The 27712-nt window shown below is 32.7% G+C and overlaps 1 protein-coding gene across 1 annotated transcript; it reads right to left on the reverse strand.

The window, feature by feature from the left end:
- LOC109358945 (U-box domain-containing protein 27) lies at nt 2148-3568 on the reverse strand. The gene has a single exon (XM_019603459.1). It carries the CDS (start codon nt 3446-3448, stop codon nt 2183-2185), a length of 1266 nt encoding a protein of 421 aa, XP_019459004.1. The 5' UTR covers nt 3449-3568; the 3' UTR covers nt 2148-2182.

A 27712-nucleotide genomic window follows, 5' to 3' on the forward strand; every position in this document is an offset into this window, starting at 1 on the left:
TATCTCATACGTTTAAAAAGTCGTAAAACATCAACAACGCATAATTAAGAAAGTGTGGTTACTATGTCATCTTCAAGAGTGCTTCCTTAATTATGCGACGTAGCATGTATTAACATCAACAACGCTTTATCAAATACGTTGTTAAACATAAATCATTCAAGTCAGCACTAACGTTAGCGTTTGTCAAGAATGCGCCGTTGAAATTATACAAATTGACAGCGTCTGTTTTATTAAGCAAAACTTTTGACCTAGACTAATGAGAAAGGACCCTAGCAAAAAAATACAAAATTGTCACAATCAAAATCTCGCAGTTAAAATTAAAGGATTTTAATTCAAACCAATGGTAAAGATATGATCAGACCATTAGTTCTGGATAATAATTTTTCCAACATTATTTCGATCATAGAATTATGAGTCTCCACCAAAAGGAGCAAAAAGTTCTAGAACCTCTTAAGCACAAATTAAAGCTTGAATGTGTAAAGAGAAACAGTTTACACCAAGCATAGAGGATAACTTTCTCTCCCAGAAATAGCGCTAACGGAAGGATATTTTGTGGGACCCTCGAGTAATGGTGGGACATACAATTGAGGATATTAGGGTCTCACATGATGCACCAACTAGGGGCCTATGTAATGGACCCCTTGGTACACGATAAAACCAGGTTACTTTATTCTCATTTTAGTAGCTTTATACTATGCAGACATAAGCTTTCCTTTTTCGGTGATCAGAGTATCAAAATATCAACTTTGAATATTCCGAAATCCAATACCCATGTCTAACATCAATCGCTCAAAAAGAATTTGTTATCTCTTAAGTGATGAAACTTTGAAGGACTTTAAATAATTATAAGGTTATGTTTGGTTGAGGTGAAAAAAGATGGAAATAAATGTAGAATAATGAAAAATAAGGAAAATACTATTATTTGATCGCATTGAAAAAAAGAAAAAAAGAAAAAAAAAATTGTACGAGTCATATTATTATGTTTTTCTCCAACATTGGGATGAAAACTTGGTTAAACAAATTTTCTTGTCGCTAACTTCTTATAAAATTTAAAGAATTATATTTTGCGTTAGTCACATTTATAAATGTCGCTAGTTTTCTAAAATTTCAAAGAAGACAAATCAACACATGAATGTCAATGTCATTATTAATAACCAATTAGCCTAGTAGTATAAAGTTCTATTATATCTCAAAAATACTAAAATGTCAATGATTTGATTCTTGGAGAGAAAGACTTATTGAGAGGGAGGCAGTCACACAACCCAAAGACATAGTTCTTTATTCATATGATAATAATCACTCTTGATAATATAATTATATTATTTTCTCTTTACTCAATGCTAAAATTGACTCAAATCTTATTTAATACGAATTATTTATTAAACTCAATATTGATTCAATAAAAATTGATGATCAACTTTAATGATGTTAAATATACACGGTTCTAATTCAGTCATAGTTCATGAAATCAATTTAACACTCGTTTATCTAACAACTCAGCAAGTTCAAATCATTTCATCATGAATGAAGTTCATTAAACTAATGTCTTGAGTGTTGAACAAATTTTGAACTGCTTCATAAACAAATAAAAAATGTTATATAATGATATTTTCATTTTATCGTAAAAGTTATTGATAAACTATTTTATTTGTTGAAAATTTTAAATTGTTAGAGGTGAGTTGGATCATTAGAGTCATCTAAAATTAATTAAGTCAACCAGAAAAACGCAAGACTGGCTTCAAAGCTTGATCACAGATTTTAGGATCCAATAGTTTCGTTCAGTCGTACAACCATTTATTTACTACTGACATAAAAAAAATACAAAACCAATTATGAAACATAATACCACAGATGCAGTGCCGCTTTTGTTTACCAATTTTGCTACCTAACCAAAAGCTCTCGCACCAAGCTTCAGGGTATCATGACAATTTCATGAAAACAAAGCCTGTTACGATTATACACTTCAAATTCACAACTTTCCCATTGCTTTAATAAAATATAAAACAAATCCCTCTATTCAATATCTCGATAGGATTCTAAATTTCAACACACAAATTTACTCTCTAAAAAAACAAAGAACGAAAATAACATGAAATAGCTCAAATGAATTTTCATTATATTTTTGTCTATTCACTAACAAAATTTTCTTTGATTTACAAAGTTTTTTTGTTTTTTTCTGTAATCAAAAGGGCATAATATGAGTAGTTTTTGTGTCATAACAAGAGAGACAAGACTTAGAATTCACCCGAAAAATCTTAAGCAAATCTGAAGACATTTGGCGCACAGAGGGGGAACAATTACTCTGCATCAAAAGCAGAATTTTCGTTAAGCCGTTTGCTTTGGTAACCGCTTCTTGCGCCTTCTGATCCCGAAACAGATAACACACGCTCCACAGCGTCGTAACCGCGTTCTCCGTCGCTATGCTTGAAACCTTCATAACCTTGTTCAGTATCGCTGCCACGCACTCCGGGTCCTCGCATATCTCAACCCTCCCTTCCTTCCTAGACGACATCGTTTCCAACAGCTTCAGCACTTTTTCCACAATCGAAACGGTTAAATTTGATTCCAATAGAAGTTTCGAGAATGTTCTTATGGCTCCGAGATGAACTAGCTCCACCTTATTGCGTTTCGGCGTTGAAATTGCGATCAAACACGATAAGCAGTTTTCAATTAGGGCAGGTGTTTTCTCCGGTGCGATTAGATTGAGTAATTCCGATACCAGGCCTTCTTTTTCCGCTATCAAAAGCTTCGATTCTGCGTCCATGGCGATGGATTTCAAAACCCTAACCGATGCGATCTTAGAACCAGAGCTTCCTCGTTGTAGAACGAGAAGCAGAGAATCTAAGCAGTTACATCTGTTTTCTCCATCGCTCTGTTTCTTCAGCATCGAGTTTTTAAACCACTCGCGATCATCGATTTTCTCTAGAACCAAATCCAACGCCTTCAAAACCATCTCAAGTAATTCAACTCCACCATCAACATTGTGAAGTAAACCAACCAGCCTAGCCACGAAGCCGTCAACCTTCGCGAGAAAATCGCGTTTCTCATCGGAATCCAGAGCGAAACGAACGATTTTCACGAGCGAGTCAACTCGGTTGTTCCCGCAATCCCCCTCAACATCAGCGATGGCGGAGAGTACTTGGTCCCGTGAAGGTACTAACTCCGATTCAGTAACCGCTTTGGACTCGGGCGAGTCAACCCTCTTCTGAACCGAGTCAGACCAGATCTGAATAAGGCTCTGCAAGTTACGGTTAGGAACGAAATCCTTAGTGTAAAGAACTTGCATCGTGGCAGGGCAAGTGTTGTTGCCGTTGTCAAGCCAGCGTTGGATGCTGCTGCGGTCGTATGTAACTCCGGTGCAGAGACTCACAGGGGATTTCATCACGTCGAGGGAAATAGGGCACAGAAAGAAACTGGGAACCGTGATGTATAAATCGTCTCTCACCATATTTTTCACTCCGTGACTGTAAAACAGAGAGAGAAAAGTGAAACAAGAAACAGAGAGAGATGGAGCACACAAGAGACAGGGGTGTTTAAAGAGAGAGTCAAAGGTACGATTACGTCAGATTCTTTACTTTTTAGTTTTTTATTTAAATTTATTTTTTTAAGAAATATTTTTTTAGGTGAGTAATATTCCTTGGTAATGGTCTTTGGTCAAAGAGAGAGTGGTTTTATACTTTTTTGTATTGCTTTATTTACGGGTGGGTTTTGGACTTTTGGGCTGTGGGGACCATGGTCCTAGACACTTTGGGGAGTAGATTTTTTTTGTATAATCCGGAGCATATTATTATTTTATAAATAATAAATTAAATTTTCCTTGATATAAGATTTATTTCTGAACAATGTTTGTTTCTAGAAATGGAATAATTGACTTAAAGATAATAAAATATATTCTAATGTCAAGAGATAAATTGTCACATATAATTACTAATTTAGTTTTTAGAATATTTTATAAAAAATAATTAAATAATACACATCTCATGATTTTAATGGGGATAATTTATCTCTAGTTATGATAATACTTGATTCTTTTGGTTAGTTCTAACCAGAAAGTGTTGAACTATTGGTTTAAGACCTCGGTGGATCATCGAGTTAATAGTTTAATTCCTGAGAACGATACTTGTTGGGAAGTACAACTACAAACTTGGAAAAAGATTAATTCCTTACAAAAAAAGAATACTCGTGGTAGTAGGGGTGAGCATGGGCCGGGTTGGGACGGGTTAAGGCTTGTCCTTAACTGCCCTAAATATTGGTCGGGTCACTTTTTTGAACCCGGACCCGACCTTAGACCCGAAGCTAACCCGACCCTAAATAGCGATCGAGTCAGCCTTTAAACCCGACCCGATATATATTATGGAAAAATTAAAGAATAAATGATACTTTCGATCAAAAATGTATAATTACTCTATACACATTTGAGTAGAAATACATAAATGATGAGCGAGTTACCCTTAGACGGAATGGATCATGTTTGGTCCATACACAATCCTAAATATTGTCTGAGTCTATTTTTGAATTCGAACCCGACCCTAGACCCAATCAAACCCGACCATTTTTTGGACCGGATCATGATCGAGCTGTGTCGGATGAGCGGGTAGGGCCGAATCCTGCTCACCCCTACGTGGTAGTACCAAAAAGATTGGTGATTGGTTAGTTCTTAAGTAACTTTGGGGGAGAGATGAAGACCGTTAGATCCAACCAGATCTATGTTCACACGAGTGGGTAGAGGTTTGAGTGGAAATAATGAAAAAATAATGATGGCGTATGATGGGGGAGGAGAACGTGGGGTGGGGAGTGGGAGTCAGTGGAGAGGACCAGTAGTGAGGAGATGGGCCCACTAATGGTTCTAATCGGTCGGAATGATTACATCATCCGTAAGTTGGGGGAGTCCAGCGTGGACTCAGCTTTAACCAGCAACCGCTATTTACACCTCCTCAAAATTATTCAAATAATATTTCTTGCACGTTAAATGCTGTACTATTCACATTTATTTATTGCTAATAAAATATCACATTCAACAGTTTTTTGTTAATACCAATATTAAAAGCTTTTGTTAAATAAAAATGTTAATAATTGCTCTTACGTAACTAATTAAGATAATACAAAAAAAAAATTTGTTTTGGGAAAAAGTAAGGGTAAAAGGGAGCTTGCCTCAAGACGCACGGGTCAAGTAGGGCCAACGGTAAGTGGAGTAGCCACTCATACATGCGAACTTGTGCAATCTACAATATGAAAAAATTCTATATATTACCTTCATGATTAATATATTTTGTACACCTAGTTGTTCAAAGTTCTAACAATACCTTCCCGTATCAATTTCATTATTATTTGGATCATAAATTGTTTTACAATTTATTGCCCACACTTATAAATTAACAACAACATATATTTTTTCTCAAAATAACAAACATGATTTTTATTATTATTTGGATCACGTTACACATTTTCTTATAAAAATTTGCACCATAATATTTTTGTACAATAATTATTCTTAGGAAATAAAAATTACACAATAACATTAAAATCATACAATAAAAATCACACATTACACATTTTCTTATAAGAAGGAGTTATTGAACATATTCTATATACCGCTCATCATTAATTATATTTTAAGGCATTTTGGATTATTCAATACAACTTACATCTCATTTCATTATGTTCTAGTTCTATCATTGACAACAATCTTAGTAATTAAATTGAGCCTAGCGTTGGGTTCATATATTTAACATGGAAAATTAATGGACATAAAATTTTAATACAATTATTTTTCTTAACGTTTTCCTTAACAAATGTCGGACGCTCATTAAAAAGACCCATAATATTTTGTAATAAATATGAAAATATTCAATAAAAATTTATAGTCTAATAATTGGTTATCCTGAATCAACTATTTCTTTCTTTTTCCGTAACACTTAACAATTTGTTTTTATGAATTTAACTAAGATATTAACAAAAGAAACATTTCAAATTTTTATTTGAAAAAGAAAATGTTAATGTTGAACTATGGCTAGTACAAAAAAAAAGTAAAATAATGACTCATCATATCTTATAGCGTCATAATGAGCACCGAAAGGAACCATTTTGTGCGAGAGGAACACATTTATTCCCATCCCATGAAGGAGACTAGCTACTATCATTGTTTCCTTCAATCATTTCTTTCTATCCATCAATCTTTCTTCCTCCCCTCGTATTTAAGATACACTAATATTATCTATACACAACTTTTGCATCAACAAATAGTTGGTCGGGTAGTGTAACAATATATTAGATCATCAGAAGGCGAAAAATGTAGAAGATTTTGATTCCTTATCCAAAAAAGTAAGAAATATTATTGATAGTACCAACATTTTTTATTATGCTATTTCTACACCATTTCTATATTTTTCAAGAGAAAAAGATAAGTACACTAATAGTGTAACTTTTAACACTGACATTACCCATGTACAATTTATTTTTAATCATTATTAACTCTTAAATAAAAGTAATATACTTATATTAACTGTGTATGAATCTTTATATTGTCAATAGATGTCATCTCTTTTTTCAAATAGAAAAAGTATAAAAGATATCGGGTTCGAGTATTGTAGATGAAAAAAATACATATTGGAAGAGTTTATCCTACATACCTATGAATGTTCTCAACTTGGATAAGATTGCCTCCAATGTGAAGATACTGGTGGGAAATAAGAAAAAAAATAATGTTATGATGAATAACATCACCCATCCGAGTAAAAGGTAAACTTGGGTAACTAGTAACCTTATTTAGGGCAAAAAACTTTGAAGAAAACACGTGAATCTGTTCCACAATCACTCAATTGTAATCATGTTATAAATAACGAAGTAATAGCTATAAATATTCCAGGAATAGTCTTCCAAAATAGCAATTCTTTAATTTGAAAAACGCATGAATAGTGGCGGATCTTGACCATGATTTTAGAGGGGGTAGCATTATGATTTATACATAAATAACATATGAAATCATTAGAATATATATAAATTTTTAATGTAAAAATGAGTTATTCTTTCATATTTAAATTCCCAAGAAACATGATAAAAATATAATATAACAAATCTATGAAGAAATTCCAAATATTCCTAAGCACAAATAAGTTCATTATCTCTTATACACATTATATGTATTTTAAATTCAGAAGAATCGAGCATAAAGTTAGTTTTTCAATCCTTTCAAATAGAGAATCAAAATAATATATGTTTGAGATTAATATAAATATTTTTTTAAGAGAAAAATATATAAAGATAGAAATAACGAAATTAAGAATATCATACATAGCAATAGAATAACCCAACTAAAATTAATAAATAAAAAAATAGTTCACTAACAAAGAATAACAACCTCCATTAAAATTTGATGCAAGAAACAAACAAATCATAAGTAATCATGTCATGACTTCATAGACATATGATAATATGCCATGAAAAAAAGCAATTGAAGAAAACTGATATATAAAGAGCAAATATGACATTTTTAAGGTGAAAAAATAAATGGGTTTGGGTTGGAGAGTTATCTAAAGCAATATTAGGGGGGAATATGCCATATGCTACTAAAGAGAGTGAAACTTCATAAATGGTGAGAGTTTTGAAGAGAATATTGAATTTTTTATTGTCCAATGAGTCATGTAGAAGTATTATTCTTTGATAGACGAATATATGCACTAACAATGTATGAATTTTATACTTTTTCACTTCATTACCTGCCATTCATATTCAATCTTTATTAACTCTTTAAAAAATTAATCTAAATGAATGATGGATGATGTAGTGAATATGTATAAATTTTTACATTAATAATACATAAATATTATACTCTTATCCTTAAGTTTAGTTGTTAAATTTTAAAATATACCAAAATCAATATCTCTATAATATTTTTTTGAAATATTTGAGGGGGGCAACTGCCCCCACCTGTCCTAGAGAAGATCCTCCCCTGCGCATGAACAACGTAACATAAAGTAAGGAATATGGGTGGAGAACGGAAACAACTAGCAACAAGCTAGCTAGCATAGAATGCAGTGTTATTTTTTTCATAATCAAATACTTCACTCAAAATGAGTCCAAACAGTACTTATATCTAGGGTAGAGGTATGGAAGACTCGACCCAATTTGACCGATCATGATCAGACCCAAATAGGATCGGATCTCATCGTGTCTAGAATCCGAGTTTTGGTTTAAAATTTAGGCTCAACCAATATTTAAGGTTAAGTAGGGGACAAACATGACCCGTCCCGGGCCGTCACATGTTACTGACTCTCATCATGTTTGTATGTATTTCTATTTAATTATGTATAGAGTAACGACATATATTTGATTGGAAATATTATTGGAAATATTATTGACTATCTAATTTTTTATCATATATACATGATTAACAATATATATACATATATACATAATTCTAAATAATAATGAGAAGAATTTATGTAAAAAAATGTTATGAATTATATTTATCCGGATCTAGGTTCGCGTTCGAGTTCATAGGCTGATTCAATCAACATTTAGGGTCGGGTTAGCTTCAGGTTTAGGGTCGAGTCCAAGTTCAAAAAAATGACTCAATCAACATTTAAGGTCGATTAAGAAACAAACTTTATCCGACCTGACCCAACCCGACTCATGTTCACTCCTACTTCTTATATGTATTAAATGCTAATATGTGTAGCTAATAGAATAATATGAATTAGGAAATACAAGTCATTAAACTAATACATCAATCAAAAAAGGAAACACTCTTACCGACAATTATCTTAAACCAATATAAGTCTTTATCTTAATCAAATCTGATAAAATATCATAAGGTTTGTCATAAAATAAATAGTCAAAAATCTAAGTACGTAGCTAGTTTTTCATGAAAATGACAGGAATGTGGGAGGCACGTCGCTTCCGGTGCCGCAAAAAAAAATCAACGACAGAGACGTATTGTGATATTTGACCAAACCTAACGCTTCCATTTTCAGCTTTTTGCTTAATATAACCAAAACTCAGTTTGGTGTCCACATTTAGCCCCCGAAAGCGTATAATCTAAAGTCCAATTTGGTGTAGATGCACCGCACGGCACTGCTTACCATTTTCAATCGACTCAGTTTTGGTAAACTTTCAAGTTTCATATTCTAATCAACTAAAAATGGATACTAATTAGTTGACATGTGCAGTGAAGAGAGAAGATAAAATTGAATAATTAAGTAGAATAAGATAGCTATAATTATTTCATGAGTATAGAATTGGAAAAAATGGCCAAATTTTGAAATTGTAAATCAACAATAATTTTAAATAAAAAAAATATAAAACAATAAAAGATATGATGTAAAGAAGGGAATTTTGTTTAATTTTTTTATTCTATGTGCACGTTGAATTAAAAAAAAACTAAATGAAGGGAGTATATATCTTCCCCTATTTTCTTATTTGCTCGGTGAAGATTTCATTTGATTTACTAATTAATCTTTTCATTTATATATGTTGTTTGTTATATATAAATATATATAAGTTAGGACTTATATTAGTGAAGTTTAACCCAAAATATTAATCTATTAGGTGAGAGAGTCTCATGATTTAAGTATTACATTGAGTTTGCTATTCTACTTAATATGATACTCCTAACATTGCAGCCTCTTTAAGGGTTGACGTCCACAACGACTTTCACTCTATCGACATTGACAGATGATAACCCTTTCTCTTTTGGTGGCTTTACCCGCCTATCAGTATTCGGTAATGTACCTTAATCCAGCCTATAAGTAGTCCTTTACGTGACATAACTCTCAATGAAAGCACCAGGACTTAAGCACATGATGAGAGAGTCTCATGACTTAATTATCATATTAAATTTAATATTTTACTCAATGTGGGACTCCTATCAATATCCTTCTCTAAGATTTATTAACAATTTCTGAATTTTAAGCATGGACACTCACCATGAGGTTTGAAAATTTATGGCTTTGTAATTCTTGTGACCATATGTAAGTGCACGTTGTTAGAGGATATAGATTTGGGAGTGTGAATATTATCTAATTAAGATTAATTAAATTTATTTTATTTAAATTTATCTATAATCTATGTTTGTGTTATTAGGTATTATTTTAGTTTATTATCTTAGTGTTTGTAACAACTTCTACATGTTAATAAATTGTTTGGACTAACTCATATTTGAGTTTGACCAATTTTTATTATCCTAAATTTCTATATGTATCAAAGCATTTTCATCATTTGTGATCTATTCAGTCACAATTCTATTACTGAGATGCTGAGAATTTAGAACTCTAATCAATCATATTCCTTTATCATGTCACCTTATTGTTAATATTCATTTATTTTTCTCAACTTCACAATTCCAAATGTAATAATTATCCACATAAACAAATAAACTAACATGTTGTGATGCAACAAGTATCTACATAAACAAACACTAACATGTTGTGATGCAACAATTATATAACACATTTCTAGTGATTTTTATGTAGCATATATAATTATATGATGATTTTTCATTTTTAAAAGATTTATGTGTACAAATTTAAAGTTTATGAAGCTTTAGTTTGAGGGACATCTTAAAAGATATTTGAATTGATTGAACATTATCTTTTAGAATTAAATTACTTTCATTTTATTTATTAATTGTTTTTTAGTTATTTCATTAGTTATTATTTGAGTTTATTATTCATTTAACTTCTACCTATATGAAATTTGTTTGAATTAACTCATAAGTAATCGTTACCATCCTAATTTTTTATGCAACTTTTAATGTATTTGTAGGTTTTTTAATAGAAACTTATTATATGTAAAAATGAACTTAAAACATTTACCTTACATGAGTTAATTTTTTTTTAACTGTTGGACTCTAGTTGTTGTAGAATATGTGGAGAAATTCTATTCTTAATTTCCATTATTTTTTTATTTTTTTTATTTTTTTAAAATGATCCCAATTCACCTTAGATATATATCTATGCATATTTGTTTATTCTTTCTTTCTCTCTCCTTTTAACTTTTTAATGATTAAAAAATTTCACCTACCTTTGTATGAGGGGTACGATAGCCTCTGGTTGTCAAAGAAACATTACCGTCTTTAATTAATAACATCTAAAAGTAAAATACTTTATAAGTTTAATTAAGTTCTACAGTCCAATGGTGTTAGTCAATAGCAGTGGCTAGAGGAAAATTGAATATTGTGACATCTCATGCAGAAGATTTGTAGTTAAAGTAATCAAGGTTTTAGACCCTTTTAGACGTCCATTTGACTATAGATCCGTAAAGTGACAAACATGTGTTAGTTGTGGAAGAGGATATGTATGAGCTGGTGACCTGTATGAAGTTGTGTACAAGTTGAATTCTGCCTTGGTCTTTGGAAAACCAAACAATTTAATCATCTTATTCAAATAGGGCCATACTAAAAAAAATGTATTCAGACAAGGATTGTTTCTAGATAAGAGAAGGTGAAAATTTTATTAAAAAAAATATATCTACATAAGAAATAGAAAAAACAACTCTAAAACTTAAAACCTTCCCACAAGAAGAACTACAACAAACTAGAAATACTAATAACCTAAGAATGCGGCTATTTGTAATATTCCAAGCAAACAATTGGATTAGAGATTTATTCAAATCAAGACAGAGAATAACTTTTAATTTTACTTTTGGTCCAAAGCCAAGACTTGAACTTTATCTCGTCTAGAACTTCCTCCATATAATTTCTCACGTTGTTAAATATAATGTCATTTCTACATCTCCATATGGACTAAATATCAGCATCCAAAACAAAGAACCAACACATTTCACTTAGAAACCCTCGATATAATTAAGATGTTGAAACAAGTGAGATTTAGCAGAAGATAGTAACACCCCCGTAAGCCCCAATAATCCATAAAGAAGTTGCCAAACTCTATAAGAGAAATGACAAGAGAACAAAAAATGATCAGTAATCTCCTGATAACTCTGACACCAAACACAAAGGATATCATTACCAGTAAAGTTACCAACTCTCTGAGTAAGGTTCCACTTACTAGGAATCCTATTCAAGATAATTTTGTTAGGTATCAGTGGTCTAGACACACCTAGAGGGGGAGGGGTTGAATAGTTGTAGCACTTATCAATTACAGCTTCTCGCATCAAACCCCGGTTCTGGAAAAACAGTTCAGGTAATCGATTAACCAAACAACCTTTCTTTCCCTTTTGACATTATCAAAAGGGTACAAATATTCAATTCTAGTCAAAAGTCAGAAGAGTTATTATGGTTAAGACAAACTGTAATTAATCAATTAATTTTGGGCATTTAATTAATCAATAAGTTGTAAGAAAATTTCACAAGTGCTCAGTTTTATAGGATTTAATCGATTAAAACAGTACATAATTGATTAAATTGACAGTAAACAGTGACATGACTGATTTAATGGCATGAAAGGCTATGTGAAGTCAAATTAGGCATGAAATAATTAAGCAATGATATAATTGAATAGTAAACAACAAAGTTAATCAATCAACATGGTACATACACCAAACATGATCAAGATCCATTAAACATAAATCCATACTATTTACAACATAATTATCCATTTAGCATGAAATAGACAATTTGAAAACATTAACGCATTACTTCCAAATGTAAACAACAAGGTACAATTAAGCATAATACCAACAAAAGCTTAGTAAAAGATAATTAGTTAGCTATTACAATCTGTATGCAAAAGCAAAATAGAAAATGAAGTTCTCAAGAGGAAAACAAGGATCAACATAATCCATAAACTAGGAAGGATAAACCTAAGGATCTAAGGTCTCCTAACTAGGGATAAGATGGAGGGTTTTTATCATTAGGAATGATCGTGCCACCCCCACCCTTGATGAGGGTGCTCAGCTTGTTGAACTTGGCACACAACATCTTGCTTTGTGAATCAGTAGTTGTCTGGAAGAAGTTTCACAAGTATTGATAATGATTATCTATGTAGGCAATCTGATGCTCTTCAAAGTTATCTAAATCAGTATGGAATGTGTCCTTCAAAGACTGAAAATATAGATCCATCCTATTGTTAAGTCACTGTTCCATAACATCCAAGAGAGCTGGTCCAAAGGCTGGTTCTCGTGCTGAATTTTCAGAAGACTCCCCCTGAGTTGTAGCGTTCGGCTCATGTGTTTCATCTTGATCATCCTCACCAGATGGGTCGAGGTTCACAGTGTTGAAATCCTCCTGGTATTGCCAAGTGTTGCCATATTTGTAGATGCCCATCTTGTGGATCAAACTTTCACCAATCAAGTGATCTTTAGCAGAACACTCCACAACAATAGTATCAGACACATCAATATTCAGATAGTCAATAATGAGCGAGATGAAAATACAGTAGGGAAGCAACTTCGATTGCGATGTAGAGACACTATACATGACCTTCAGGATCTCTTCAGGCCAATTAATCATCACGTTTTCCTTGACCGCGTACATGAATCTCAAATCATTAACGGTAGTTTGTGCATGATTTGTGCTCCTTTGAATCAATATGTATGCAATCAGATAGTGCAGGAGCCTATTCTCTACAGATAATGACCCAGCTTTTGTCAATTCACCTTGAACATATAGTTGAGGTCTCCTCAAACACGACTTATACACATCAGCAACATCAAAAGAATTGTTAATCCAGTCACAATCTCCTAGACTAGCACCATTACTCGATAATCCACCCACATTCATGAATATGTCAACACTCAACTGAAATAGTTTTCTAGATATCATAGACCAATACTTCCCATCCTTGTATCTAAAATTAGCATAGTATTCCCTAGCTAGAGCAAGATAAATGTTACCTTTCAATTCCAAAAAGGGGACAACCCCTTGTGCTTGCATTCCATGCGGAAAATCGAAGTTTTGTTCCTCTAACCAAGTTAAGTTGGCATACCTTATGTATGTAGGCTTTCTACCCTTAAACTTGAGCAACCGAATCTCTTGCAAAATCAAAGAGTAATATGGGTCTCCACGGTCCTGCCTCACATGTTGATTCGAAGATACGACTTTTGGAGCACGTGGGGGACGTTTAACAGTTGTTTTAATCCTTTTTGCACGACCTCTTTTCATTTGTAGCTGAAAACCGAGTTGATTTGGAGGTTAAAGGAATGATTCACGAAAAAACCTATCTCAGGGTTTTGAATTGGGGGTAAATGGATTTCTTGGAAATCAATGATGGACAAGAAGGTTTATGGAGTGGAATGGGGTTGGAGTATTCGATTTTAGGCTAGGTTAAAGCTTAGGATTCATATTGAACTTGTTCCCCTAAGATTTGAGAGAAAATGGGATGAGGGAGGTTTTGAAAAATGACCAGCAATGCTTCTGTTTCTATTTAACTGGTGTCGTTGATCGATTAGCTACTAGACTTAATCATTAACCAAGATAATAAAAACAAGTTTTGAAAAAATGTCACAAGGTAATCGATTAAAATAAGGACTTAATCAATTAAATAACATCCGATTTACAGAATCAAGAGCGTTTTGGATGTTTAAAAGCATGCAAAAATTTCTAACTTATAGAAGGCAATATTGAGCAGTCACATATATGCATAGAGCTTATTTATAGAATCATGGATCATATAAGGAATAACTAACATTCAACATATTTTCATTTTAAAGCATACAAGGCAAATAATCATGCAAGTCAATAACACAAATTCAATCAAGATAATTTTTATCAAGGATTCCTAGTTCTCTTCAAAGAACATAGAATGTATCTCGTGAGAGGGGCTTGGTGAAAATATATGCTAATTTCTTAGAGGTTTCTATGAATTCTAGCACACAATCGCATTTTTACACACAATCACGTAAAAATGATGCCTAATCTCTATATGCTTCGTTCTTGAATGCAAAACGAGATTCTTGGAGAGGTTGATAACACTCGTATTATCGCATTTAGTGGGGATCTTTTCTAGTTTAAGCCCAAAGTCCTTAAGTTGCTGCTTCATCCAAAAGATTTGAGCGCAACACACGCCAACAACGATATATTCTGCTTCTGCGGTGGATAAAGCAACATATGCTTAATTTTTGGTGTGCCATGCCACTAAGGAACTGCCTAATAAATGGCAAGTCCCACTAGTGCTCTTCCGATCCGACTTACACCCAGCGAAGTCAAAATCAGAGTAACCTACTAAGGATAATGAGGCATCCCTAGGATAGCATAATCATATATTCATTGTTCCTTTTAAATGTCTCATGATGCATTTAACAACACTATAATGTGAATCTTTAGGCAAAGCTTGAAATCTAGCACACATACAAACACTAAAAATAATATCGGGGCTACTTACAGTCAAATATAATAATGAGCTGATAATCCCACACGATATTTGGTTACCTCGATAGCTTTTCCCTTTTCATCTTTATCTAGATAGCATGAGGATGCCATATGAGTAGATGCATCTTTACATTGTTCCATGTCAAATTTCTTTAGTAATTCATTGCCATATTTCGATTGATGAATCAAGATGCCATTTTCCATTTGTTTAATCTGAAGCCCAAGGAAGAAGGTCAGCTCACCCATCATTGACATCTCGAACTCGCCCTGCATCATCTCAGAAAATTTCTTACAAAGGATGTCATTAGTAGATCCGAAGATTATATCATCAACATATATTTGAACAAGTAAAACATGATTACCTAATCTACGGATAAAGAGAGTGGTGTCGACCATACCTCTTTCGAACCCTTTCTCTAATAGGAATGAACTCAATCTATCGTACCAGGCTCTAGGAGCCTGTTTCAGGCTATAAAGGGCCTTCTTGAATTTATATACATGGTTCGGGTATTTGAAGTTTTCAAACCCTAGTGGTTGGTCTACGTACACCTCCTCTTGAATATAGCCATTTAAAAATGCGCTCTTAACATCCATTTGGAAGAGCTTAAAATTCATGATAGATGCGAAGGATAAGAGCATCCTAATGGCCTCAAGTCTTGCTACAGGAGCGTAGGTCTCATCATAATCGATGCCCTCCTCCTGGTTGTAGCATTTGGCCACTAAGCGAGCCTTATTTCTAATGATCAAGCCAGATTCATCTAGCTTGTTACGAAAGACCCATCTCGTACCTATCACTGGATGTTCTTTTGGTTTAGGGACCAAGTTCCACACATTATTACGCTCAAACTGGTTTAGCTCCTCTTGCATAGCTATACCCCAGTGTACATCCTTGATTGCTTCATCGATGGTCTTTGGCTTGATTTGAGACACAAATGCAATGAAATTACAGAAATTACGTAAAGAACTAAAGGTTACCACCCTCGTAGATATGTCACTTATCACCTTGTCTAGTGGATGATCATTTTTGGTCTTCCATGCAATTGGCATGTCCTGATGCTCGTCTCGAACTATTTGTTTTGCTTCTTCTTCTTGGATTTGGTTCATGTCCCTTGAATATGCCTCTTCTAGCACACCTGAAACATCATCAGGAAAGACATTTCTCTTCTTTTTTGGAGAAGATTCGTCAAAATGAACATGTATAGACTCTTCTACTTGTATGGAATACTTATTAAACACACGAAAAGCCTTACTATGCAATGAATACCTTAGGAATATGCCTTCATCAGCCTTCGAGTCAAATTTTTCCAAAAATCTTTTTCCATTATTCAAAATAAAACATTTGCACTTGAATGCATGAAGATGTACAATATTCGGTTTTCGACCTTTTAAAATCTCATAAGGAGTTTTTGAAAAAGTAGGTCTAAGAAGTATATGATTCATCACATAACAGGCAATGTGTACTACATCAGCCAAGAAATATTTGGGAACCTTGCTCTCGTTTAGCAAGGTTCTTGCGAGCTCCTTTAAGACTCGATTTTTCCTCTCAACACCTCCATTTTATTGAGGGGTATGAGGTGTCGAGAAGTGATGCATGATGCCATGCTTATTACAAAATTTGTTAAACTTATGATTTTCAAATTCTCCGCCATGGTCGGATCGTATGTAAACAATTTTAAGGTTAGACTGGTTTTGAATTTGTTTGGCTAGACATTTAAAATATTTATATGCATCGCTTTTAGATGGCAAAAATAGGGCCTATGTGAATCTAGAAAAATCATCAACAATTATCAAAACATAAAAACTTCCACCAAAACTCATGATCTACGATGGTCCAAACAAGTCCATATGGAGAAGCTCCGAAGGTCTAGGAGTGGATATCACATTCTTTTTACCAAAAGAATTCTTAACTTGTTTACATTTTTGACACATGTCACAAGAATCTCGAATTTTAAAATCAAGTTTTGGCAGACCAATAACCAAATTATTTTTAGATAATTTTTCTAGATGCTTCATATGAATGTGAGCGACCCGCCTATGCCAAAGCCAGATGTCATCTTCTTTTGAAATAAAAAACATTTTGAGAAAAGAGAAGTGACATCCTCCAGGTCAACCATATATATGTTATTAACACGATAGCCGACAAACTTTACATTATTAGATAAAACGTTAAGGATTATACAACATTCTGAATCAAATGACACACGATTACCTTTGTCGTAGAGTTGGCTGATACTCAGAAGATTATGTTCTAGACCTTCGACGTATAGAACATTCTTTTTTACAGCATGAGTTGAGTTGCCAATTGTTCCGTGCCTAGGATCTTTCATTTGTTGTTATCTCCATATATGACGAAACCTTTTTCCTTCAATGATAGGTCTAGGAATTTTATCCTGTCTCTCGTCATATGTCTCGAACACCCACTGTCAAGATACCAATATTGTCCATATGTTCGTAAACATACCTGCAAAATAGATCACTTGCTGGTTTCAGGTATCCAAATTATATCGGGTCCTTTTCTGTTAGTAACCAGGGAGTTACCTCCCTTCTTCACCCAAGCGTAAACACCACTCGGTATCCCATATTTCCTGATGTAACATGAGTATGAGGTGTGGCCATGTGTGCCACAATAGAAACATGTAGGAACTCTATTTTTATTATAACACCTTTTATTAGTATGAGTTATAGGTTTCCTATATGGTCTATTTCTATATAATGGGGGGGATATACCCTAATCCAGTACGATCACCAACATTTATTATTTTACTTAGCAAGGTATCTAATTGGTTTTGACTCTCTGTAAGTTTTGTGAGTTTTTCATTTAGTTTAAAATTCTCAGTTCTCAAATCCTCGCAAGACTCACAGGCAGTTGTTTGACATAATTTATCGTTAGAGCAGTCGCATGAATTACAAGAAAAAATTAGATCTAAAGTTTCATTTTCAAGTTTCAGCTCATCTAATTCTTTTTTTAGTTGTAATATTTTTTGATGATTTAGTAGAATTACCCATTTTCTATCGGCGCTAATTCTAGCTAATTTCTTTAGTTTTTCATGCATTTCGACATACGCATCTTATAAAACCTCATACGAAGGAGAATCATCAGAAGAGGATGATGTGTCAAAATATACCTCATTATCAGCATCCTTTGTACTACCTAAACCGCAAGCCTCATCTGTTCTAGTCTTTAAGCACAGCTTGGCGGTCTCCTCTTCATTTGAGGTGCTTGATGTCGTCTCCTCCTCCGATACATCTCAGACAATATAAGTTTTCTTCGATTTGAAGTCCCGGAAAGTGCTCTTTTCTGAATAAACCTTCTTGAGGTAAATGGGACATTGGAATCTCATGTTTCCCGGCTTACCACATTCATGGCAAGTGAAGCACTATTTATTCTTGCCTTTTCTTGTTGATTCGCACGGCTCTTTCTTTTGAAAACGTTTAAATCCTCCTTTCTTCTTCAAGAATTTCCCAAACTTTCGTACGAGAAGGTTTATCGTTTCTTCGTCAATGTTAGAGTCAAATTCAGCATCATCTATCTCTTCAGTAGGTTGTGATGTTGTTGCTTTAAGAGATATGCCTTTCTGTTTGTGGTTTGACTCTTCATGCATGGTCAGGCGTCCAGGCTCCATCTCGTGCTCTTGAAGCTTTCTGAACAATGTTACCAAAGGCATGGAATCAAGGTCCTTAGATTCCATGATCACCGTTACTTTAGGTTGCCATCTCCTGTCAAGACAGCGTAAAACTTTGTTAGTAAGTTCTCCTTTTGTAAGAATTTTATCAAGCGCAACAAGATGATTTACAATATGAGTGAATTGTTTTTGCATACCGCTTGACCTTGCTAGTGTCCTCGTGAGTCACTTGTAAAGTGTCCCACATCTCCTTGGCATTTTGACACTGAGATACCCAAAAGAATTCGTCATATGATAGGACCGAGGTGATTATGTTCTTAGCGCGTAGGTTGTACTGAACCTTTTTGCGCTCCTCATCGGTCCACAAACTTTTAGGTTTTTCTTTCGGTTCGTTATCCACTAGGTGTAGTGGGACGAAGGGCCCGTTGATTACAGATTCCCAAATATCCGAATCAATGGCCTCAATAAAAATCTTCATCCGGACTTTCCAGTTGGCGTATCCCTCGCCACTGAATACGGGAGGGTGGTTAATGGATGCGCCATCACCGCCAAAGGGGTTGGTAGAACCCTTTTAATTCCCTTAGGATCACGCGGATACGATTGAGCTAGCACGTCGTACTAGCTCTGATACCACTTGTTAGGTATCAGTGGACTAGACACATCTAGAAGGGGGATTGAATAGGTGTAGTGGTTATCAATTACTGCGTCTCACACCAAAACCCGGATCTGGAAAAACAGCCCAGGTAATCGATTAACCAGTGAGCCTAATCGATTAACACGTATCAGAAACAGAATTGGCAGATTAGCTGCTTGAACAGTTGTTTACCAACAAACAAGCAGAGATACATCATATATTTTTCTGCACAATTAACAAGGATATGGCAAAGTAGCAGTATGTAAAATATCAGCTTCAAACACGAATTAAAACGAAGAGATTGAAAGAGAATAGCTTGCACAATAGGATTTTTATCCTGGTTCATTTGCGGGTCCATTTTCAAACTACATCCAGGCCTCCTCTTCTGATCTTGGGAGATTTCTCTTCACTATATTGAAACCTTGTATTGTTACATACACTAATTCAATTACAAGACTCTAGGCGCTTCTTTCTTGAATTTCAAGAACCTCTAACCTTGGTTTGACTATCCCTATCGCCTAAGAAAACCTTTCTCGCAATCCAGCTCCAACCAATATTCTCGCTCTAAATTCAAGACCTCCAAGCCTCGGTGAAGATTCACTCAATCTCAATGGTGGTAAGACACCAAGAGACAAAACCCAATGCACAAAACAATATACAAAAACAGAGTTTTACCAAGCACTAATATGCTCAAATTACAACAATGAAAACTCAAAGATTAACCCACACTCAAGTAACACAAGCCATCATGAATGAATGTGAGTTAATACAAAACATATAACGCAAAATCTTTCTCTACTCAAATATCTCTAAAAAGAATGCACAAATATGCAAGAAAGAATGAATAAGATTAAGCACATGAAAACAACATGCAATACATCATGAACAATATGAACTAAGCATGTTAATCTCTCTTTCTCACACATGCATCTCTCTTCTGCCTATAATGCAGTAAATCACGAAAATATGCTCTCTAATAGTTTCTAAACAATAATATGCAATGCTACACGTTTCTGCAATTTGCCAAAATTTATACAAAACAGATTTTTGGCTCTACAAACCATTTTTCAGTTACGCAGTTAAAACAGAAAACAGTTAAAATAGAAAACAGATACGATAATCGATTAAGACTCCACGTTAATCGATTAACCAGCATATATCAATATGTGATTAAATGGTAAACTACTTATATGTTATGATTGTTTCCTATACATGTTTTAGCAATTATGTTATGCCTAATATGCACATATAACATGTATGATTAATGCATGAAGATATAATAAACTAGATGATATGCCTCGTGAATATGATATGTCAATATTAATGGCTTGTGAGACTTGCATCTAGGTTAATATAACCTAGAGTCACTAACTAAGGCACACATCCTAGACTACTTAGAAATATAACTCTATTGATATAACCTAGTCTAGATATAAACATTGAGTTCTAGACATGTCGATTGTTGAGTCATCTTCAAGCTTTTACTAACTCCTTGTCTTCATCAAAACATAGACAAAACATTGCTAGTGCAATCCTTGACACTTTGCACTTTCAAATTATCCAAGCAAGCACCCATGATTTGAGAGGGACTCGAGATTTCCAAATTGTGCCCCACAACACACAATCCTTAGCATTAACATCTTCTACTTGCCAAATCACTTTGTAAGCAGACTTGACGGAATAACAATGAGAAACGTCGTAGTTCCAAATCCATTTGTCAACACCGCCTTCTTTTAATTGTACCCTGCTCAAAATGCCCTTCAAACCATCTATTAATGATCTTTCTCACTCAAACGACTCTCTTCTCCATGATAACTGTCAGCTCCACACCCCCTCCCTCCACTCACCTAATTGGCCAGCTGAGCCCTCCTATCAGACAATATACTAAAAGTCTTAGAAACGACTCCTTCAAAACACCTACCTCCACTTAGTGATCCTCCCGAAAACTACTATGAAGCCCGTCCCCTACAAGTATAGAATAAGAATATGTTTGCAAGTTAAGTTTTCAAGAGAAAATGAATGGAAAGAGAAGGATTGAGATTCAAGTCTTCATTTTTTCTTTCATTCCTTTCTAAAACTCAACTCACAATTGAACCTTAAGAGATAAAACTTGATCACATGAGAGGTCTTGCATGTGAGATGAGATTATAATACTAAAGGTCTTGAGTTTCTCATCAGTCTGTCTATAAGTAATAGCTTTGATCTTTAGTCTCGAATTGATCCTCAACCACCTAGATCATGAACACATATCAACTATTCCGAAGCTTGTTCCCATTTCCTATCCTGACCAATTAAAAATTGGCAAATTTATACTATTTGGTGTAATATAATTGGCTAGAGATAGAGATACATAAGTTTTTTGGGATAGAGGATCCCCGGTTTAGGAATCTCACAACTCATTGTTGTTATTGATTTATTGGGATACCCATATTGGTCAATCTAGACCTAATTACAAACAAAAATGAGTCTCCTAACTTCATCCATACATGTCGTCGAAACATATATGTTTTATGTTGATCTGCCTCTAGTTTGAATAAACACAGTATTGAGAGTCCAAAACCTTATGCACGAATAATAGTCTTCAAATTGTTAAGAAATAGTTTATCTTACTACGAATAATGAGGTCTCTTATTTAATATTATTAAAAATTCATTAGATAGTTTTATAATTAACTATTATTAAATTGACTTAAATGACAATTAAGTTGAATATGTCACAACGTTAAAAGAAAATATTTCAAAGTTGTAAGTAGTTAAAGCCCAATAAACTTACGTGTCAAACTCAATATGAGAAAATTATTTAGATCTATATAAGATGTTGATTATATTTAGAGTTTTAGACTAATGTTGATTAAGTTTGAATGATTAAATTTTTCGGTTAGACCTGATTTCATATATAATAAACAATTTCCATCTATAAATATATAATTATATATAAATATAAAATTTTATATAATTAATAATTATATTGAAATAACATTTCTTAATCTTTTTTAGATTGAAGTAAAGCAAAATATCATAATAATATTCCTTTTTTTTAATTTAAATGAATTATCTACTTCACTTCCCTTATTATTCCATATGGTCAAATAAAAATTTCTTCGATTTAAAGCAATTCGACATAACATTTTCTAAATATGGTCAACAATGGGACTAATTGGACGGCACAATCTAGTTTTCAGGATACTGATTTTGACCCGGGAAAAATCTAAACGCAAGTCTTTTTTACCTCAACTTTCCAGATTACCGTTCTTTTTATTAAAGCCGCACTTGCCCCTCTCGTTTTCGTTAATTCCCTTAACCATAAAACCCTCGTATAACCCATTGTCCCACCCAAAAATCACATAGAGCAATTAGGAGAGACGGTATATGGGAGGGTATGTGGCAAATATTCTTTTATGTACACAACTAATATTATTTTTATATTATAAGTAGGGATGGCAACGGGCGCGGTCAGGTACGGGTAGTGTTTTATCGTGCCTAAATCCGGAATATTTGTGGGTACCCGTATGGGTAGCGAGTATTTACGGGTACCCAACATGTTTTTAATTTTAATCATATATTTATATAATTTATAATAATTAATATATAAAAATAATTGTTACATAAATAATATAATATTTGTATGATAAATTTATGACCATACTCAAATATATGTAATTTATTATGAAATAATAATAAAGTATATGATATATAATCATAAAATAATAATAAATATATATAAAAATTTAACTAAAAACTAAATATATAAATTTGCAGATACCCACGAGGCGGGTATCACAAAACCCGCTCCCGTTCATAAACTATTATTGCGGGTAACCATTGTGAGTATTTTCATGGGTACCCACGGGTCGGATTTTTTTGCCATCCCTAATTATAAGTATGTTATTGTTTTTATTCTTCTTTAATTTTGTTAGGTTTTTAATTATTATTAACCTACACATAATTCAGTTGAATAATTTGTTCGTTATAATGATCAATTTGTTATATTATCATATAGTTTATATAATTTTTTGTTGTTATAGATATTTTTTTTAACTTAAAGTATAGATAAATTTGATTTCAGGCTCCTCAAGTTAAAGTAAACCCCCACAGTCCTATGAAAATGTATAAGATACTAACAGTATTTTGGATTATGAATCATTTATGGATTAGCCTTATTTCCTCGAAAAGGAAATAGTATATATTAAATGGACGATCAAATCCTTAGTTCAATGTATAGTTTGAATAAATAATTTCCAACATTTTAAATCACTTCATCCAGCAAGGATGTTTTCAAGCATATTTTAGTCATTTTCTCTGATCTTAAGTGAATCGCGATCATATAAACGACATAAAATTGATCAGAAATACATTGTGCAAGTCACAAAATGTTTGACCTGAGACAGATACAGGATGTATAGTTGTCGTGTTGGACCAACTACCCCAATAAAAGTCCATGGATTCTTATTTTTCGTAGTTGTGTTTGTAATCATCATTTCAAATTCAACATATCTTGTGCTCCTTGTTGTGGCTCTTATAGTCATACTTGACGGGGTGGTCTAGAACACCTTTGGACCTTTGCTTACATGAATACTATAATACTCCCATCATGCTATCTTATAAAGTTTTTATATAGAGATTAAACAAAAGTAATAATAAAAAGGATAGATGAAACGAAACAAAAATCATTTTCTAAAATGACATGCATTCTAAAATTAATCAAGACCTTATAGTTTGATAATAATTTTTCATATAGATTTTACATGTTTTGAAAAAAATTAATTGAGGCATATATGTTTTTTAGTCCTACTGCATATATGAACTATATGCTTCGTGACGCATATACTTTGAAAAATATTTTTAATTACTTCCATGTTAATAATATAGAATTATAGATAACTCAATGGATATAGATAACTCAATGGATCATCAATTCGTTAGATACCAAAAGAGTTCATCAACTTAGGAAAGCGTTGTGATGGAGGATGAATGATGTATATTTGCGTGCAAGTCACCGGAATCGTCCATGATTGATATTGTTTGCTTACTCTTTATAAATTACACGTACGTCTTTGATTTACTAATTCAACAAATTTTCAAACTAGTATTCAGTATGATGATTATTTCTGTTTGAATTTCTGTTTAAGTTTAGATAAGTGTTATTAATACCATACTGATCATCAAATTGGGTAGGATATTGGTATAATAATATAACAATATAATCGATAGTTGACTAACTAATATTTTTTTTATTTTCATTAAAAAATTAATTTTAAATAAAAATCGACCGGTATGATCAGTGCGGTAAAACCGACCGTATGACCAGTTTTGACCGGCATAATTGCATGACTAACCGTACCGGTAATGGGACCGGTTTACCGGTTCAACCAGCTAGTATGAAACTGTTTTAACAACATGTATAAATTTTATGTTAATTTTTCTCTCATTATCATCTAATTACAGGTCCACATATTAAAAAGGTTAAAATTTTAAATAGTAGTTATGATGATAGTAAAAATTAAACATTGTGTATTGCTAATATATAAAATATTTAAAAAATAAATTTAAACTATAAACAGGAATTGTTAGTAGTAGTTTAACTAGAAATTGGTTTAAATAGAAATATAATTTTTATATGAAAATAAAAAACATGATAATCATTTCCGTGGAGCTAGTTGGAGTATGTTATGAAATTGTCATATTGGGTGATGTCCCTATGCATAGGTCATTGAGGATGGAACTCGAAAAGATGAGTAAAGAGACAAGAATTTAAGATATGTGTGGTATCCTGATTTTTGGGTGTATGATTTTTTTAGAGTTGCTAGTACATTTTTTATTGTAAAAAATGTAGAAAAACTTGGGTTTTGGATTTTTTATATTCAGGTTCGGGAGTTGATTACGAACTAAGAAATATACTAGCACACTATTCACCTATTTTAAACAGTACCCCTCACTAAATAATATGACTTATTATTATAATTTAGAGTTATTTTGCAGTTTAATTAATTTTTAAAATGACAAATTTTAGCTTGATCCTACGTATCCATATGGTCAATAGGGAATCAATGCTACATAGTTCTTAGGTTGAAAATTAATTTTTGGTTGAGTATTTTAATTAGGAGCATAAGCGGCGTAGCGTGATTATTATTATTGTCTATGTTAATTATGTTTTTTGGACCGGAGATAGCTTAGTGGACTACAAAATACAAATAGTTGCCAAGCAACAAGGAAACTGGTGGGTAGTGTTGTACTAATTCACGCACAGATTTGTGATAGAAAAACTATTGAATATATCATATGGAGAATGAGATATTGCAAGTTATATTGCTACTATTTAGGATAATTTTTCGGTTATTTGGGATTTGTTTTGTGCTATCTTTTATGTGGTGAGGATGTATTCAGTTTTGCGGATTTTTCTAGTTTCTTTTTTAGGATCAAATTGTCATAGTATTTGTTTTGCTCTTTTTTAGAGAGGATAGTGAGTAATTTTTTGGAATTTTCTGGAATGAGTTTTGTTGGAGAGATATTTATATACACTTATCCTTCTTATTTATTGCGATGGAAATTGGACATATGAAATAAAATAGGGATCTTCCTATTAAATTATTGAAGAGAGTTTAAGGTAAATATTTCCTTACGCATAAATTAGATTTCTTGTTTTTTTCTTGTTGTAGATTTTCTATCTTTTTAGTGTATGATTTTTCTTATTTAATGAGATATTTCAACACATGCTTTAAAAATAAAAAATTCAACTCATAATTCACATAACTAATTCTTATTCCAAAATAATATCATATACTTAACAATAAAGTTCAAATATAAAAATAATCATAAATTCAAATATTCAAATTGAGTAATTTTGGATTTTGAGACATCTAAAAAAATACATTTTTACTCTAAAAATCATCAAATAATTTTTATAAAATCAAAAAAAATATTGTAATGTCCAAAATTGAGCTCAACATAATTATTTGACCTTTTTAAAATAATTGTAGCCGAAAATAGTTTTTAGATAGAAAATTATATAGTGATTCTATAAAATCACAAAATTATAATATTACCTATAAATAGGTAAAAATCAATCATTTGAATTATATAAAATCACAAAAGGGATATTTTGAGGGCACCTTTACTTTTACAATTAACTAGAAAATGAAATTTACAAGGATTTTGTGAAATGATTTATTTTAGAAATTGGAATCCTTCCATAATTAGGATAATAAGTGACTATTAAGTCACATAAAATCATTTTAAAATAAAAATGAAAATGTGATATATTTGGTTATTATTGAGCCATTAATTACTCATTAAACCATTTTAGCACCTCTTTTAATTTTTATTTCAAAAATCCATTTGCTTATTATATTTTAAGAAATCAATCGTCTTAAGAAAAAAAATTGAGATTTTTCTCGAACGGACAAAAATGAGTGTTCGTTAAACAAACTTAATACTAACTAATTTCTAATATGAGAGTTTATGAGGAAATTGATATTGGTTGGTATGAGGTGAATATTTGTAAAGAGTTAGGTGATGATCTCACACTCTATTCTGGCACAATATCTAGTTGGACACAAAGAGATTAAGAATTGTCTCTACAAGATTGTTCCTCGTTGCGATGAACAGACAAACTTTAGTTGCGAATAGTGGTTTTTGGACTAATGAAGTTTGAACATGGAAGATTCATTGAAGTAGAAATTTTCTTGCTTGAGAGGATGATTCGATCATAAGCATGTGTGACTTGATTCAACACCACTCTTACAAAAGGAGGACTCTAGATATTTGGAAGTGAAGTTTAGACTCATACTGGAGTTGTGTTATTAAAGTTGAGCATTTGTCCTAAATTAACACAAGTTAAATAGATACAAGTAATTTGCTTAACAAGACTTGGATACATTGTGCACCTCCAAAATGTGTTTTTTAGTGTGGAAAACTCTTAGAAGTAGATTGGCAAACAAGAAGGAGCTTCACAAAAGAAACATCATTTTTAGAGACGAATCAAGACTACGTAGTTCTTTGGATAGAAAAAAGTTTGTTGATTGAGTGAATTTTATTTCTTAAAAAATAGATGTAACATTTAAATTATATTTTTTTTAAATATGAGTGAAGCATAGCCCCTACGTCTGATAGATTCAAACGGTTGAAAACCAAGTTTTATTATGAGATGCGAAGCATAGCCCTTCCAGACTTTGAAATGACATTTAAAACCATA

Source organism: Lupinus angustifolius, chromosome LG01, assembly GCF_001865875.1.
Source record: "Lupinus angustifolius cultivar Tanjil chromosome LG01, LupAngTanjil_v1.0, whole genome shotgun sequence".
Lineage (NCBI taxonomy): Eukaryota > Viridiplantae > Streptophyta > Magnoliopsida > Fabales > Fabaceae > Lupinus > Lupinus angustifolius.